This window comes from Hemitrygon akajei, chromosome 19 (genome assembly GCF_048418815.1).
Source record: "Hemitrygon akajei chromosome 19, sHemAka1.3, whole genome shotgun sequence".
NCBI classification, from domain to species: Eukaryota; Metazoa; Chordata; class Chondrichthyes; order Myliobatiformes; family Dasyatidae; genus Hemitrygon; species Hemitrygon akajei.
Window position 1 is genome coordinate 48,747,003 of NC_133142.1, and position 12,499 is coordinate 48,759,501.

Here is a 12,499-nt window from a genome sequence, read left to right on the forward strand (position 1 = left end):
ACGTGCTAATTTGCCACTACCTTATATTTGGCCAATGACAGTGGTGTCATTAGTAAATTTGAATATTGGCTTTGCAGATATGTTTAGTAGAAAGTGAAACAAGCAGGACACGAAGCACGCAGCCTTGTGGTGCACCTGTGCTGATGGGGATTGTGGTGGGGATATTTTTGTTAATCTGAACAGTTTGGGGTCTGGAAGTACAGAAATTGAGGATTCAATTGCAGAAGGAGGCATTGAGGCCATAGACTTGAAGCTTATTGATTACCTTTGAGGGGATGATAGTATTGAATGCTGAGCTGTAGTTGATAAAGAGCATCCTGATGTAAGCATCTTTACCGTCCAGATGTTCCAGTGTTGAGTGTAAAGCCAATGAAATGACATCTGCTGTGGACCTGTGTTATGGTAAGTAAACTAGAGTGGATCCAAGTTACTTCTCAGCAGGGAGTTTATATGTTTCATGACCAACCTCTCAAAGAGCTTCATCACAGTAGATGTAAGTGCTACTGGACAATGGTCATTGAAGCAGGTTCTTCTTAGGCACCAGTATAATTGAAGCCTGCTTGAAGCGGGTGGGTACCTCAGACACTGAAGCGAGAGGTTAGGGATCTCCAGCCTATTGATCAACACAGGTTTTTAGTACTTGGCCAAGTACCCCACGTGGCATGATAACTTCCCGTGGGTTCACCCTCCTCCTGAAGGAGGCTGAAATCACAGGGTCATCAGGGGCTGTGGGCGTTTGTGAAGATTCCTCCATGTTTTGATGGTCAAAGCGAGCATAGAAGGCTCACCTGGGAGCGGAGCCTTGTTGTTATCTATGTTACTTGGTTTCACTTTGTAAGAGGTAATAGCATTAAAGCCTGCCACAGCAGTCGAGCATCCTTCAGTGATTCCAGTTTGGTCTGGAATTGCCACTTCACATGTTGAGGTGGCTTTCTGTTGCTCGTACTGGGACCCCTTATATCTTTCTTGGTCGCCAAATTTGAATGCCCCTGATCTGGCCCTCTGCAGGTTGCAGATCTCATGGTTCATTCAGGGCTTCTGGTTGGGGAAGACCCTGAATGATTTTGTGGGGCTACACTCATCTACAACTGTTTTCATGAAATTCGTGACAACTGTTGTGCATTCATTCAGATCCTCAGATGAGTCCTTAAGAACACAGCCCAGTCCACTGACTGGAAGCAAGCTTGTAGCCTTTTCTCTGCCTCCCACGACCACCTCTTTGTTGTTATCATCTCTGGAGCCTTGCTCTTTAACCTTTGCCTGTATGCAGGTAGGGGCAGGACAGGCATTCCTAACTGTAGAATAGCAGTGGTCAAGTATGTTGTTATCGCTGGTGCTGCAGGTTAAATGCTGATGATAATTGGGCAAATACTTCTTCAAACAAGCCTGACTGAAGTCCCCATCTATGATTTGGAATATGTTGGGGTGGGCCATTTCTTGTTTGGTGATGACCACATTCAATATCTTGAGTGCCTGATTAACGCTGGCTTTTGGTGGTAATGTAAACTGTGGTCAGTATCATGGAGGATGCATTGTTTGCTTCGGTATCTTCCACATTAACACTGTAACTATACTTCAAAAGAACTTATTTGGCATTGCAGTAGCTTGAGAGATCAAAATTGCAAAAGGTGCCATATCCTTACAAGTCTTTTTTATCCTACATGTCAATGCCAAACAAGAACTTCAAGGAACTTATAGTTAACTGTTTGCATTAAAAATGTTTTAAGAAAAAGGAAGGAGGAGACATCAAGAGTTATTAAGTTCTTTTTGTTTTACCACCAGACAGAGTGGACAAATCACAACTGTACTTAATACATGCTGAGAATTCAGTACGAAGAGAACTCTTACAGAAATCCATTGTGGAATTCCAATCCAAATTCGATAGACTCCTATAAACTTGTAAAGGAGAAACAGTTGTGCCAACTCTTGGATGTAACTATGCAATTTAGTCATCTCATTTCCCAACTCCCTCCACCCCAACTCCAAATTCATTTTCTAAACCCAAATGCATTTCTAATTTTCTTACAGATTTTAATTCATCAACATTTCAGTAGTGCATTTAGATCTCAATAATCTGAAGAAATTTTTCCTCATTAATCCCCTCATTCTTTTGCTGCTTATTTCAAAACTATGACCTCTGGTGTCAAAGTGTTGGAGGAAATTGCTTTTCCTAATGTTGACATAGTCTCTAATAAATGTGAATAAGGTACCTTGATCAACACTACCTTCCAAGTGCCCACTAAAGATTATGGAGTCTATTCGATGGGCTGAATTCTGCTCTTACGGCCTTACAAACATTACTACTTCTTCATGTGGCATCATTGCAGTTTCTGTACCTTCTTCATGTCTTTGATATTTGGTCTTAAAACTCATCCCAAAGTCATGTAGGTTGGGAGATTAACTGGCCATTTTAAGTTGCCCCGTGTGTACATGAGTGGTAAAATGGTGGGAATATTGGGGAAATAAAATGGAATTAGTATAATGGGTGTTTGTTGGTTGTTGCGGACTCATTGGATCAAAGTGCTTATTTCTGTGCTGTGTAATTAAAACATGCTGCCCAGAATGAACAGTTGGCATTTGAGATTTTACATGTATTCATTCTTTTTTGTGTTCAGTGTCCCATACACAGTAGTTCATGTTCTTCCTTATCCATTTTACCAAAGTAGAATATCTTGACCGACTGTATTAAAAAAATAATTTAGAAAGTGTTCCATGTTTAACATATTCCCCTTGAGAGATGAAGTTACATGTCAAAAGGCACTCTTCAGAATTCTGCTGTGGAGTGGAGGTAGATTTCTCCATGCAGAAAGGTGGTCAAAGTTTGGAAAAACTTTTCCACAAATGGGAATTGATGTGAAGCCAATTGCTATTTTAAAATCAGAGATTGAAAAATGTTTTTTCCATAAACAGGAGTAAGCCATCTGGATCTGCACCATCACGCACATCAGATCCATTTTGCCTCTAGATCTCCATAGCCTATTGTCTTGTCTTACTGTCCCAAACTTTTATTGATAGCATACTGGAACAGCCAAATACATACAGACATCAAAGGTTTACAAGACCCATAGGTAAAGAAATCCAATTCTCTGTATAAACAGTTAAAGTATTTGGAATGTTATTAATGAAAGGAAATGAACAAGGGCAGGCATGTGAAATAACGTTAGAGAATAGATGTGAACTGAGGAACAAATTGAGGGCAAAATTACTTTGATACCAAAATAAACTAGCAAGTGAAGTCACACACCAAAGCAGCATTATATATTTATTAAATAGCTTTTCTTATGCATTGAACAACTGTCATATCACACTCAGTTTGTATAATATTAGTGCTTTGTGTATAGTTTCAGTCATTAACACTACTGTCTTGGTCACTGATTTGTCTGCCATCTGTAAACTGAGGTACTTATACAAAACTAAACTAAGGCAGCAAATATACAAAAAGGTTTCCATTCATCCTTTTTTCAGCTTCAATGAAAATAAACAAGTGGATATTCATTTAGCAAAAGACAAGGAGGCTCCTCACAGGTGGTACACTTCAGTGTTCATCTACAAATGCAAAGTTATAATGAGTATTTTGCATATTCATTAATTATATTGCACATCAACTTACAAAAATAAGACAATTAAATACTGGGTACACAGTTATTTTTTTCTGTACATACAAAAACCTCTGCCCTACTCATTTATTCCAACAGTCAGTTCCTCAAATGTGCTTTATTTTACTTTACAGCTACAAGTGGAGCAAGCAGGGGATAATCAGCACCCTCCCCTTTCAAACTCCCCGGCCTTACAATTAAGGTGGGGTTGTCCCTTGAAACTGCCCAAAGTTGCAACAATGGGCCTTTGGAGTAAACTTGGCCCCCTCCCCAGAACGAGAAGACAGCTCTGTCACTGCCCACAATCCTGTTGCTTACAAGGGAGACTTTAAAGAACACCTATGATTCCATCTTTGGCTGCGATAGAAGCAGAATATCCCAATGAGTGTGACAGGAAATAGTTCCTTAGGAATCTAGGTAACAGTAGCACGAGACTAAAAAGTGTCTTTTTTTTATTCCTATGGTGCACACAAGTAAACATTTTGAAATCATATACTGGTTCAGTAGTTGGGTGACAGGTCCTGAGCCAAGCTATTTCAATCCAAAATGGCGACATCTCCTTCAGGCTGGCTGCTGTGGGTTAATGTTCATGTGCGGAGGATGCCCGAGGAGACCGATCCGTTGCTTTTGCTTCCTTTGTTCAGTCATCTGAAAAAAAAAACACGCACACACACAAGTCATAAGTTCCATTAGAGCTCTTGAGTAATTTATTTTCTCAGAAACACAGCATATTAAAGCCACTCAGAGGATTTGAGTCAGAGGATTTCATAATATTTCAGAAGCTCAGGGTAGTGTATGTGACATATACGTACTTTGATAATAAATTTACTTTGAACTTCAAATTTATATTGGCAGATCAACCTCCTGGCATTACTCGTATTCGGGCCGCTTCAACAGATCACTGCAGGCAAGGAGAGACTTTGAAGTCTCGCAGGACTCACATTATAGCAGTGTGAATAAGGAGGCAAATGTACACATTACCCTGGCAAACTATTATACATTTTTAAAAGATAGCATTGCAAGCTGCTGGTCAATTAGAATGCATTGCCTATAAACAATTTATATTTCTGGAGCAGTTCTGCAGGTTTGTACATTTCCTGAACCATTACAGGAGAGGAGCTCCAGCTGTTCCTCAGCCACTGTCCGTCCACAGGTACACTCTTAAATAACTTGTGCACCACATCCAAATTAATGGGCAAGCACGGAAGGGAAGTTGATGTTATGAAGTGCAATATAGTCTTCCTTATTACCACCTATTCATACTTCATCTACAAAGTGGGTTGCTTGATCCCTTCTGAAACGAATAAGATGCCTTGTTGGAGCTGGGAGGGATGTGGCTGGGGTTTTGCCAGTCAGTATGAAGAACGAAGAAAATGAGATGAACAAAAATGGAGCACGAGGAGACAGAAGTAACCTAAAGCATGTGGAGATTGGAATCAGTGAATTAAGATTTTAGTTGTGATAACTAACCCCAAATTCTCTCTTATTTGTTCAATGTTCATTTTCACATCACAACACTTTGACCCTTTTTTTTGGAATCTTTCTCTGAGTTGCTAAATTATGTTAGTAATGCTACGTGAAATCCCAGTTGCTAGGAACTGCCTGACAGTATGTCACGAGGATTTGTTGTTTGCATCATGCTGAGTAACTGCATAAATAAATATTTTCCCATATTTCCCGCTTAGAAAGGATTTTGTGCAATAAATAAGCTCTGAATTAGTCTCTGGAATAGTGATCAGACGTCCACCCTACCTATTAAACAATGTACATTTTCTAGTGTGGAGATATTGAAGATATAAATGAAATTGAGGGAAATGATACAGATAAATATTGCTTCTGGTAAAGCAACCAAGAACAAGGGACATAAAATGAGACCTGTCGGCCAGGAGAAAACTGAAACGGAAAGACCTGAATTTATCAAAAACATCTTGCATCCCTTTCAGATGCCCCAAAGTAACTTCCAGCCAATGGGCAACATTTTAAGTTGTACCTCAAAATTAATATGATACATGTTGCAGATAATTATTTGGCCAGGCTCCAAAAGTAGCAGTGTAATAAAAAATGCATATAATGTGCTTTATAATTGTTTACTGAGAATTAAATATTGGCAAGTCACAGGGTCAAATCACAGAAAACTCTGAAATAGTGGTATATGATTTTGGATCCAAGGCAGATCTCAAGTGAACGACAGCACCTATGGTTCCTTCTGTCCTCATGGTTCAAATCACTGGAATGTGACCGGGATCCATTCAATACCGAACAAGGAGTAATCACATACAAGCATGAATGTATAGAAGGACTTTTTCCATGCACAGAACTGGGAAATGTCCTGGAGACACAGAAGATTACAGATCCTGGAATCTGGAGCAACATACAAAATGCTGGAAGAAATCATGTGGTCAGGCAGCATCTTGGGAGAGAAATTCCAGTCAAGATGGAGGCTCTCGATCTGAAATGACAACTGTCCATTGTCCTCCATAGATATTGCCTGACCATTTGAGTTTCACCAGTATTTGTTCAGTGCTTGGTAAATGCCCTGGATGGGCAGAGTTTTGTTGGACAAAGATCTTGAGGTGCAGAGGCAGGCAAATAGAATAGAGGAGATCATCCGGGATGCAAAGGAATGGTGCAATAGGACAGAGGAGCAGAAGGTCGACTCCTCTTCCAAGATGGGACCTTTTACAATGCATGTAAGCAATCTGGCACTGATGAGCCCTCCCATGCCACTCAGCAAAGCAGATGTATGCCCTGAAGCAACTTTCAAGAATGGCCTCTTCTGATGGAAGACCTGCAAATGAGCAAATATCAACTGTGTATGTACCTCAGGCAATTACATTTGTTTAATCTTTTGGTGAAAATAGATTCGACTGCAGGGGGGAGTACACAAGCATACTTGTTTCAAACTAAGTTTTTGCTACTACAGGCATCTCAAGGCCCATGTCATCATACAACTTTCATCCTCTTGTTTGCAGTGCACTTTCCAAGCAAAGGGTCCTCTGCTCATCAGGTCTCTTCTAAAACAACCTATAGACTTCATTTTGGCCAAGTTCAATAGGGGCATGCAAAAATTTTGAGTTGTGTTCAGATTAGGAGTGCTGCAGCAAGGGAAAACAGAATTACAAATTCCTACCGCACAGTAAAAGGCCCTTTGGCCCACAAAGTCCATGCCATCATTTTGGCCATCTACTATTTGCTTGCATTAGGTCTGTGTCAGACATAAGATACAGCCGTCTGAAAGCACATACCACCAGGCTGAAGGGCAGCCTCAATCTCACTGTTAGAAGACTACTGAATGTTCTCCTAGTACAATAAAATGAACTCTTGACCACATAATCTACCTTATAATGACCTTGCACCTTCTTGTCTATCTGCACTTTCCCTGTAATGGTAACACTTTATTCTGCTCTTTAAGAATGAAATTATCTGTATTGGCAGTATGCAAGATTTTTACTGCTCCTCAGTATATGTGACCATAATAAACCAAATTGCCAATCCCTTTATACCTCACCTATTTAAATGCCCATCTACTGTAAATGTTTCTTAATTATTGTGATTCTATAGAATTCCACTGCTTCCTCTGGCAGCAAGTTCCATATATCAACCACTGTGTCAAATAAAAACTTAACCCATGAATCAATAAAACTCCTTCCTCTCACTTTAAATCTATACCCTCTTGTTTTTGACACTTCTACCAAAACCATTCTGTTTACCCTGTCTCTGCCATTCAAAATTTTACACATGCCTTTCAAGTCACTTCACCACCTCCATCACTCCAGTAGAAACAAACACAGCTAATCCAATCTCTTCCCGTAAATAAATACCTTTGATCCAGGCAACATCCCTATGAATCTCCCCTTAATTGCAATCACATCCTTTCTATTCCTAATTTCTCCACACTCCTCTTTCCCTCTTACCTAGGTTTCTGAAACAAAATATTTCTTTTGGGGTGGGGTAAAGATTGGAGGGGCAGGGTAGGAGAACATGTTGGGCTTATTAAAGATCATTCATGGAAGCCAAAAACCCTTAAGTGCTATTTCAAAACTATCTGAAAGAACACTTGCTAGGCTTCCTTTCTGGATTGAGACTGAAGTATCGGAAGTATTTTATTTCACAATTCAAGGTAAAAGTGGCTTGCAGTAGCTTACAGCATTATTTCTAAACCATGGTGAAGTTCAGTCAACAACTCAAGAGGAACTCTGTTTCCTTCAGTAAGATCTACTACAGGAAGCTGGATAACGCAGCATGCCTTTAAAACAGTTCTTAACTTTTAGCGGACTTTTGCTAGCGGTCCTGAAATTTCTGACCATTTCCAGAGTTAGAGACAAGGTGCAGGAGGTTTGGTCTGAAAGTGGAATTTGGAAATTCTGCAATGCCAACAACTGTCAAACACCTCTGGGGTACTGGCATCAGAGTAGTTAATATCAAGTGGAAGCCAGTTTGTAGAAACGGCTTGTAATATTGTCCAATGTATTGAAAACAAAAGACTTAATTTTAAGATGATGTTCAGAAATCAAAAATACCTATTCATACAATGTATCTCATGATTTCAGTATATCCCAATGCCCTTTATGGATATTTTATTTTTAAATAGCTTCTGGATGATCCCCACTTAAGCATTTGGCAAAACCTGCAAACTTTGAGGAAGTGATTCATGGTCAATTCTTTGCTTTTACAGGGAGCTGTGGAATATATGATGCTGGGCAAGCAGGCATTTGTATTGGTTCTGAAACATCACAGAGCATACAGAGACTGGGAATGATCAGAGAATGGTTAGTTCATCACAATAATTACTGATACCTGGCTGTTTGTAGTCACATTTGCCATATTTATGGTCAGACAATGAAGGTGACCTTGTTTGAAACCAAATTTTGCCCTGGATCATAGTAACAATGAGAACTATGATTTGTCAAAAGGACCCTGGTTCTGGTGGAGGAGTCCTTTTCTTCATTACTTGAAGTTGATTAGCATTGGGCTAATGTTGTCAGGACCCAATTGGCCACCCACAAATCGTGGCCCTTCTTCATCAGGCCCTTGAAGTCAAGGAAGTCTTGCTTCCATTCTGGTTTTGTGGGTTCTGGGGTGATGGGTGAGGGCTGTACTGCAAGTTCTTCTACAGGTGGGCAAGGTGGTGCCTGATGAGCGAGTATGGATACTGTATGTTTCTGAGGACACTTAAGATACTTCTACCACAGGGATAGAATTCCCACTATTCGCAGTCTTTCCCACTCATAATTTAGAAAACATCCATCAGAACTCCACTCCAAGGAAAATCAAACAGCCCATCTTATCTCTCTTCATAATTGATATGATCTATCCTGAACAACATCACAGTGAACTGGACTGCACCTAATCCTGTGTATCCGTAAACTTGATCACATCTAGACTACATAAGCAATTTAAGCCTTTCTAATTACTTTGCAGGTGTGGTGGGGTGATTAGTATTTTAAACAGGGAGAAATAATTTCAAAGTGCTGAAATAACAATATATTGATGTCCCAATCCACTGCATTTCAACTGGTGACTAAGAGAGACAAATCAAGTCACTGGTAAAGAAATTCAGGCACAATGACTAGTCTGGGGCCTTTTGAGAACTGGCTGAGACATCTGAGGGTCCAAAGAAATTGAACCTCAGGCCTAAGGTTCACTACTGCTACTGAATTATGCCTCCTGAGATAGATTGTCCAACCAGAAAATGCAATTCTAAGCCAACTACCTTATCATCAGAATACCTCAAATGGGTTTCAGGAGAGGAAGGGGAGTGGGCAGGAGACAGTTAGTTGTAACCTTAGTGTCTGACATTAGCAGAACACTTGTTGGTTTTTGCTTTTAATCTGCAAATTCTGTTTTTCTTGGATTAAAACTGGATCAGTCTTGTATAGTGCAAATTTATTCCATAATTATTAATGCACTCTAATCTGATTGACTCCTTTTCATTTTTACTACTCATTTAAGTTTAACAGAAACATTTTAATTTTCATCTCTCTTTTAGCAAAGGAGATGAAAGGAAAAGTATAGCAGGTTGGATGACATCAAAATCAATGAAAAATCGGTTATTCTTTGAGCTTTATTATCTTAAATTGGTTTCAATCATTTGGCAAAGAGTACTAACTGGGTAGTGACCAATATTTTTCTAAGTGTGGATGGTACTTGACATTTCCATTCCATGTGAAATACAAGTTATTCGACTTGTACCATTACATGTCGGAGAAGACAATGGCCATTAACTTTTTAAAACTCTAATTAAATTCAGCAAGTGTTCCATCTAGAAATGGGAGAAATTTTGAACAGACCGATTTGAACTAAAAGGATATTTTGATATCAATCGTAACGACCCGGATTTTAGACAGACATCACACCTTGCAGAACCATGGCACAACTCTTCTTCAAAAAGGGAAAGCACGATGGAGATGTACTAAAAGTACCACCGTCATGGAGAAGGTGCACAGGTCTACGTTTCACTCCTACAGTGAACAAGAGTTCCTCCTACATTTCCGCACAACAGCATTAAGCTGGTTTACTGGAACTGCAGACCAACCAGCATTCACTTTCCAGTTTCTTTCCAGTGATAGTGAAGAGAGAAACTTTCTTTGTGCCACTGTAACATTTGAGAAAACTACAAAGTTCTATTCATTTCAATTGTTTTGTAATTAGTCACTGTTTCCGTTGCTTATGGAAACCCTGTCGTTTTTAACTGCTTCCTCAAAAGACGGTCATTTACACCTGTATGACGCAGCATAACCTGGAATAATACATCTTATTTTACCCACAGACTCACATACACTGTAACTCTAAACCATATGTTTAGCAAGTGACCTCAGTCCTTCCTGCAGCTGAAGCAATCTCCATGTTTGATGGATAAATAGACAGTAATCAGCCAGGAAAGGCGTAAATTTTACTTTCGGTAATACAAGGTATATAAAACTTATCAATCATATATTTAAAGTCCTCTCTTACCAAAACGTGGTGTTCAATTTTTGGGGAAAAGGAGAGGAAAAAAAAGCATTCACCTTAATAACTAAAATCAAAAGTGACTGTGAACAAAAAAAACTTACCATGGCCAATGAGGAGGAAAAAAAGTGTTTGACAATCAGAAGAGTGAAGTGCAAAATGAGAGCTCAATATTGTTTGGTTAAGTTTTCAGCAGGCTTTAATCAGGGCTGTTAGAGGAATTTGTAGCTGCTGCATTCACTGAGACAACAGATAAACTGTGATTTTATGCAGGAGCCAGATTGGGCAGGAGATCCTCAGTTTCATGTTACACATTCAAGGGTTGAGTTTACTGTAAATGCCATTTATTTTCAGTTCTTGCAGGTTACAAAATGAGTCATATCCACCTTTAAGCTTCTCTTCTTAATCACCATTACATACAAGATGCATTTTATTTATGAACGTGCGTTTTGCTATGGAGTTTTTTTTTTACAGATCCTGTTACCATCGATTTAAAAAAGACTAAGATTGGAAGAAGAAAATCAAAAAAAACAGCAACTTTAAATTCAAAAGAACCCAAAGGGGAGTTAGCCCATTTAGCTCCTTGAACTGTTCTGCCATTCAGTAAAATCATGGCCGGCTCAACTTTCCTTAATTTCCAAAAGTTCTCTTACTCAGTCTTGAACATAACTCCATGACTGAGCCCCTGTTCCTCTTCAGTAGAAACTCACTAATATTCCCTCCTCTCTAGGTGGAAAAAAATTGTCCACATCCCTACCCTAAATGGATGTGATATCTGGCTCTAGACTGCCCAGCCAAGCTCCAAGAATTTTATATGCCCCATGTCACTTTCTAAACTCATTCTTCTTAATCTCTCCTTATATTACCACATCCACGATCCCAGGAGTCAAACAGTTGAACCTCTGTTGCCTTCCCTGTTGCATATGCAACCTTCCTTACCAAGGGTGTAAAGACCTGTGCACAACATTCCAGATGCTGACTCATCAGTCAGTACAGAAAAGTACCTTTACCCTTGTACAAAGATCTTCCATGTGATAATAACTAGAGACTATTATTCATCCCATAACAATACTTCATGATCCCAAAGACCCACGGATTACCAATCCTTCACCATTTCACTTCTGTGGAGAACAACCTGATGCAAACTTTCACCTGAAGTACAGTGCTTAATCAACAATCCAGCTTTTTTCAGGACCTCCATATCTTTTGTCAAAGCTTCCTACAATACTTTAGCCTAAGAAAAGAGCTGGGCAAGCTTAACAGTAATCTTCTACACTTCTGTACTCTGCAACTGCAGTTGCAAGACCAACAATTATGTTACCTTCTTATGTTACCTCACAACCTGGTATGAGGTTTTGATGACCTCTAATCATGTATATCAAGGTTCCACTACTCCTTTAAAACTCTACCACTTCTGATTGTTGATGTACCTTACAATACTTCACACTTTACTGAACTGTATTTGCCAACTACCTTCCCATTTTGTTACCTTGGGATTTCCTGTAACCCTTCAGAAAACTCACTCTATGTTGCAATTCTTGAATTAGCTATTCTTGACCAACAATAATAATAATATCCAAATTCCCAAGTATCTCAAATAACTGTGAGCCACAATTTACCATCTTATCTCAGTTCAAGACATATACTTTTACTGCTGTAACTTATTCTCTCCATCCACCTCACATGGCTACATTATGCTTCATATAACATCTCCAGCAGGAAACTCCTTTTTTTTGGAATACAGTTCATTGAGCTACACATAAAGGGCTGGAAGAACTTAGCATATCAAGCAGCATCAATAGAGGGAAATGGACAGATGGCATTTCAGATTGGGACCCTTAATCTGTACGTGAAAATCCAGCTACTACCACCTTTCATTATTCTTTTCAGTTCAAATGGGTCTCAATCCAAAACATCGACTGCCCACTTCCTCCCATAGATGCTCCCTGATGTGT

At 39.4% G+C, this 12,499-nt stretch overlaps 1 protein-coding gene across 9 annotated transcripts in view; it reads right to left on the reverse strand.

Annotated features, from left to right (window-relative positions):
- Positions 1 to 3,249: 3,249 nt before the first annotated feature.
- The window catches only part of itpr1b (inositol 1,4,5-trisphosphate receptor, type 1b), a 532,858-nt gene continuing 523,608 nt past the window's right edge, over positions 3,250 to 12,499 (reverse strand). For all 9 annotated transcript variants that reach the window (XM_073072453.1, XM_073072460.1, XM_073072457.1 and 6 more), the window contains one exon: positions 3,250 to 4,244. In XM_073072453.1, coding sequence (XP_072928554.1) covers positions 4,158 to 4,244 — 87 coding nt within the window. In that variant the 3' untranslated portion in view covers positions 3,250 to 4,157. The remainder of the gene's footprint in view (positions 4,245 to 12,499) is intronic.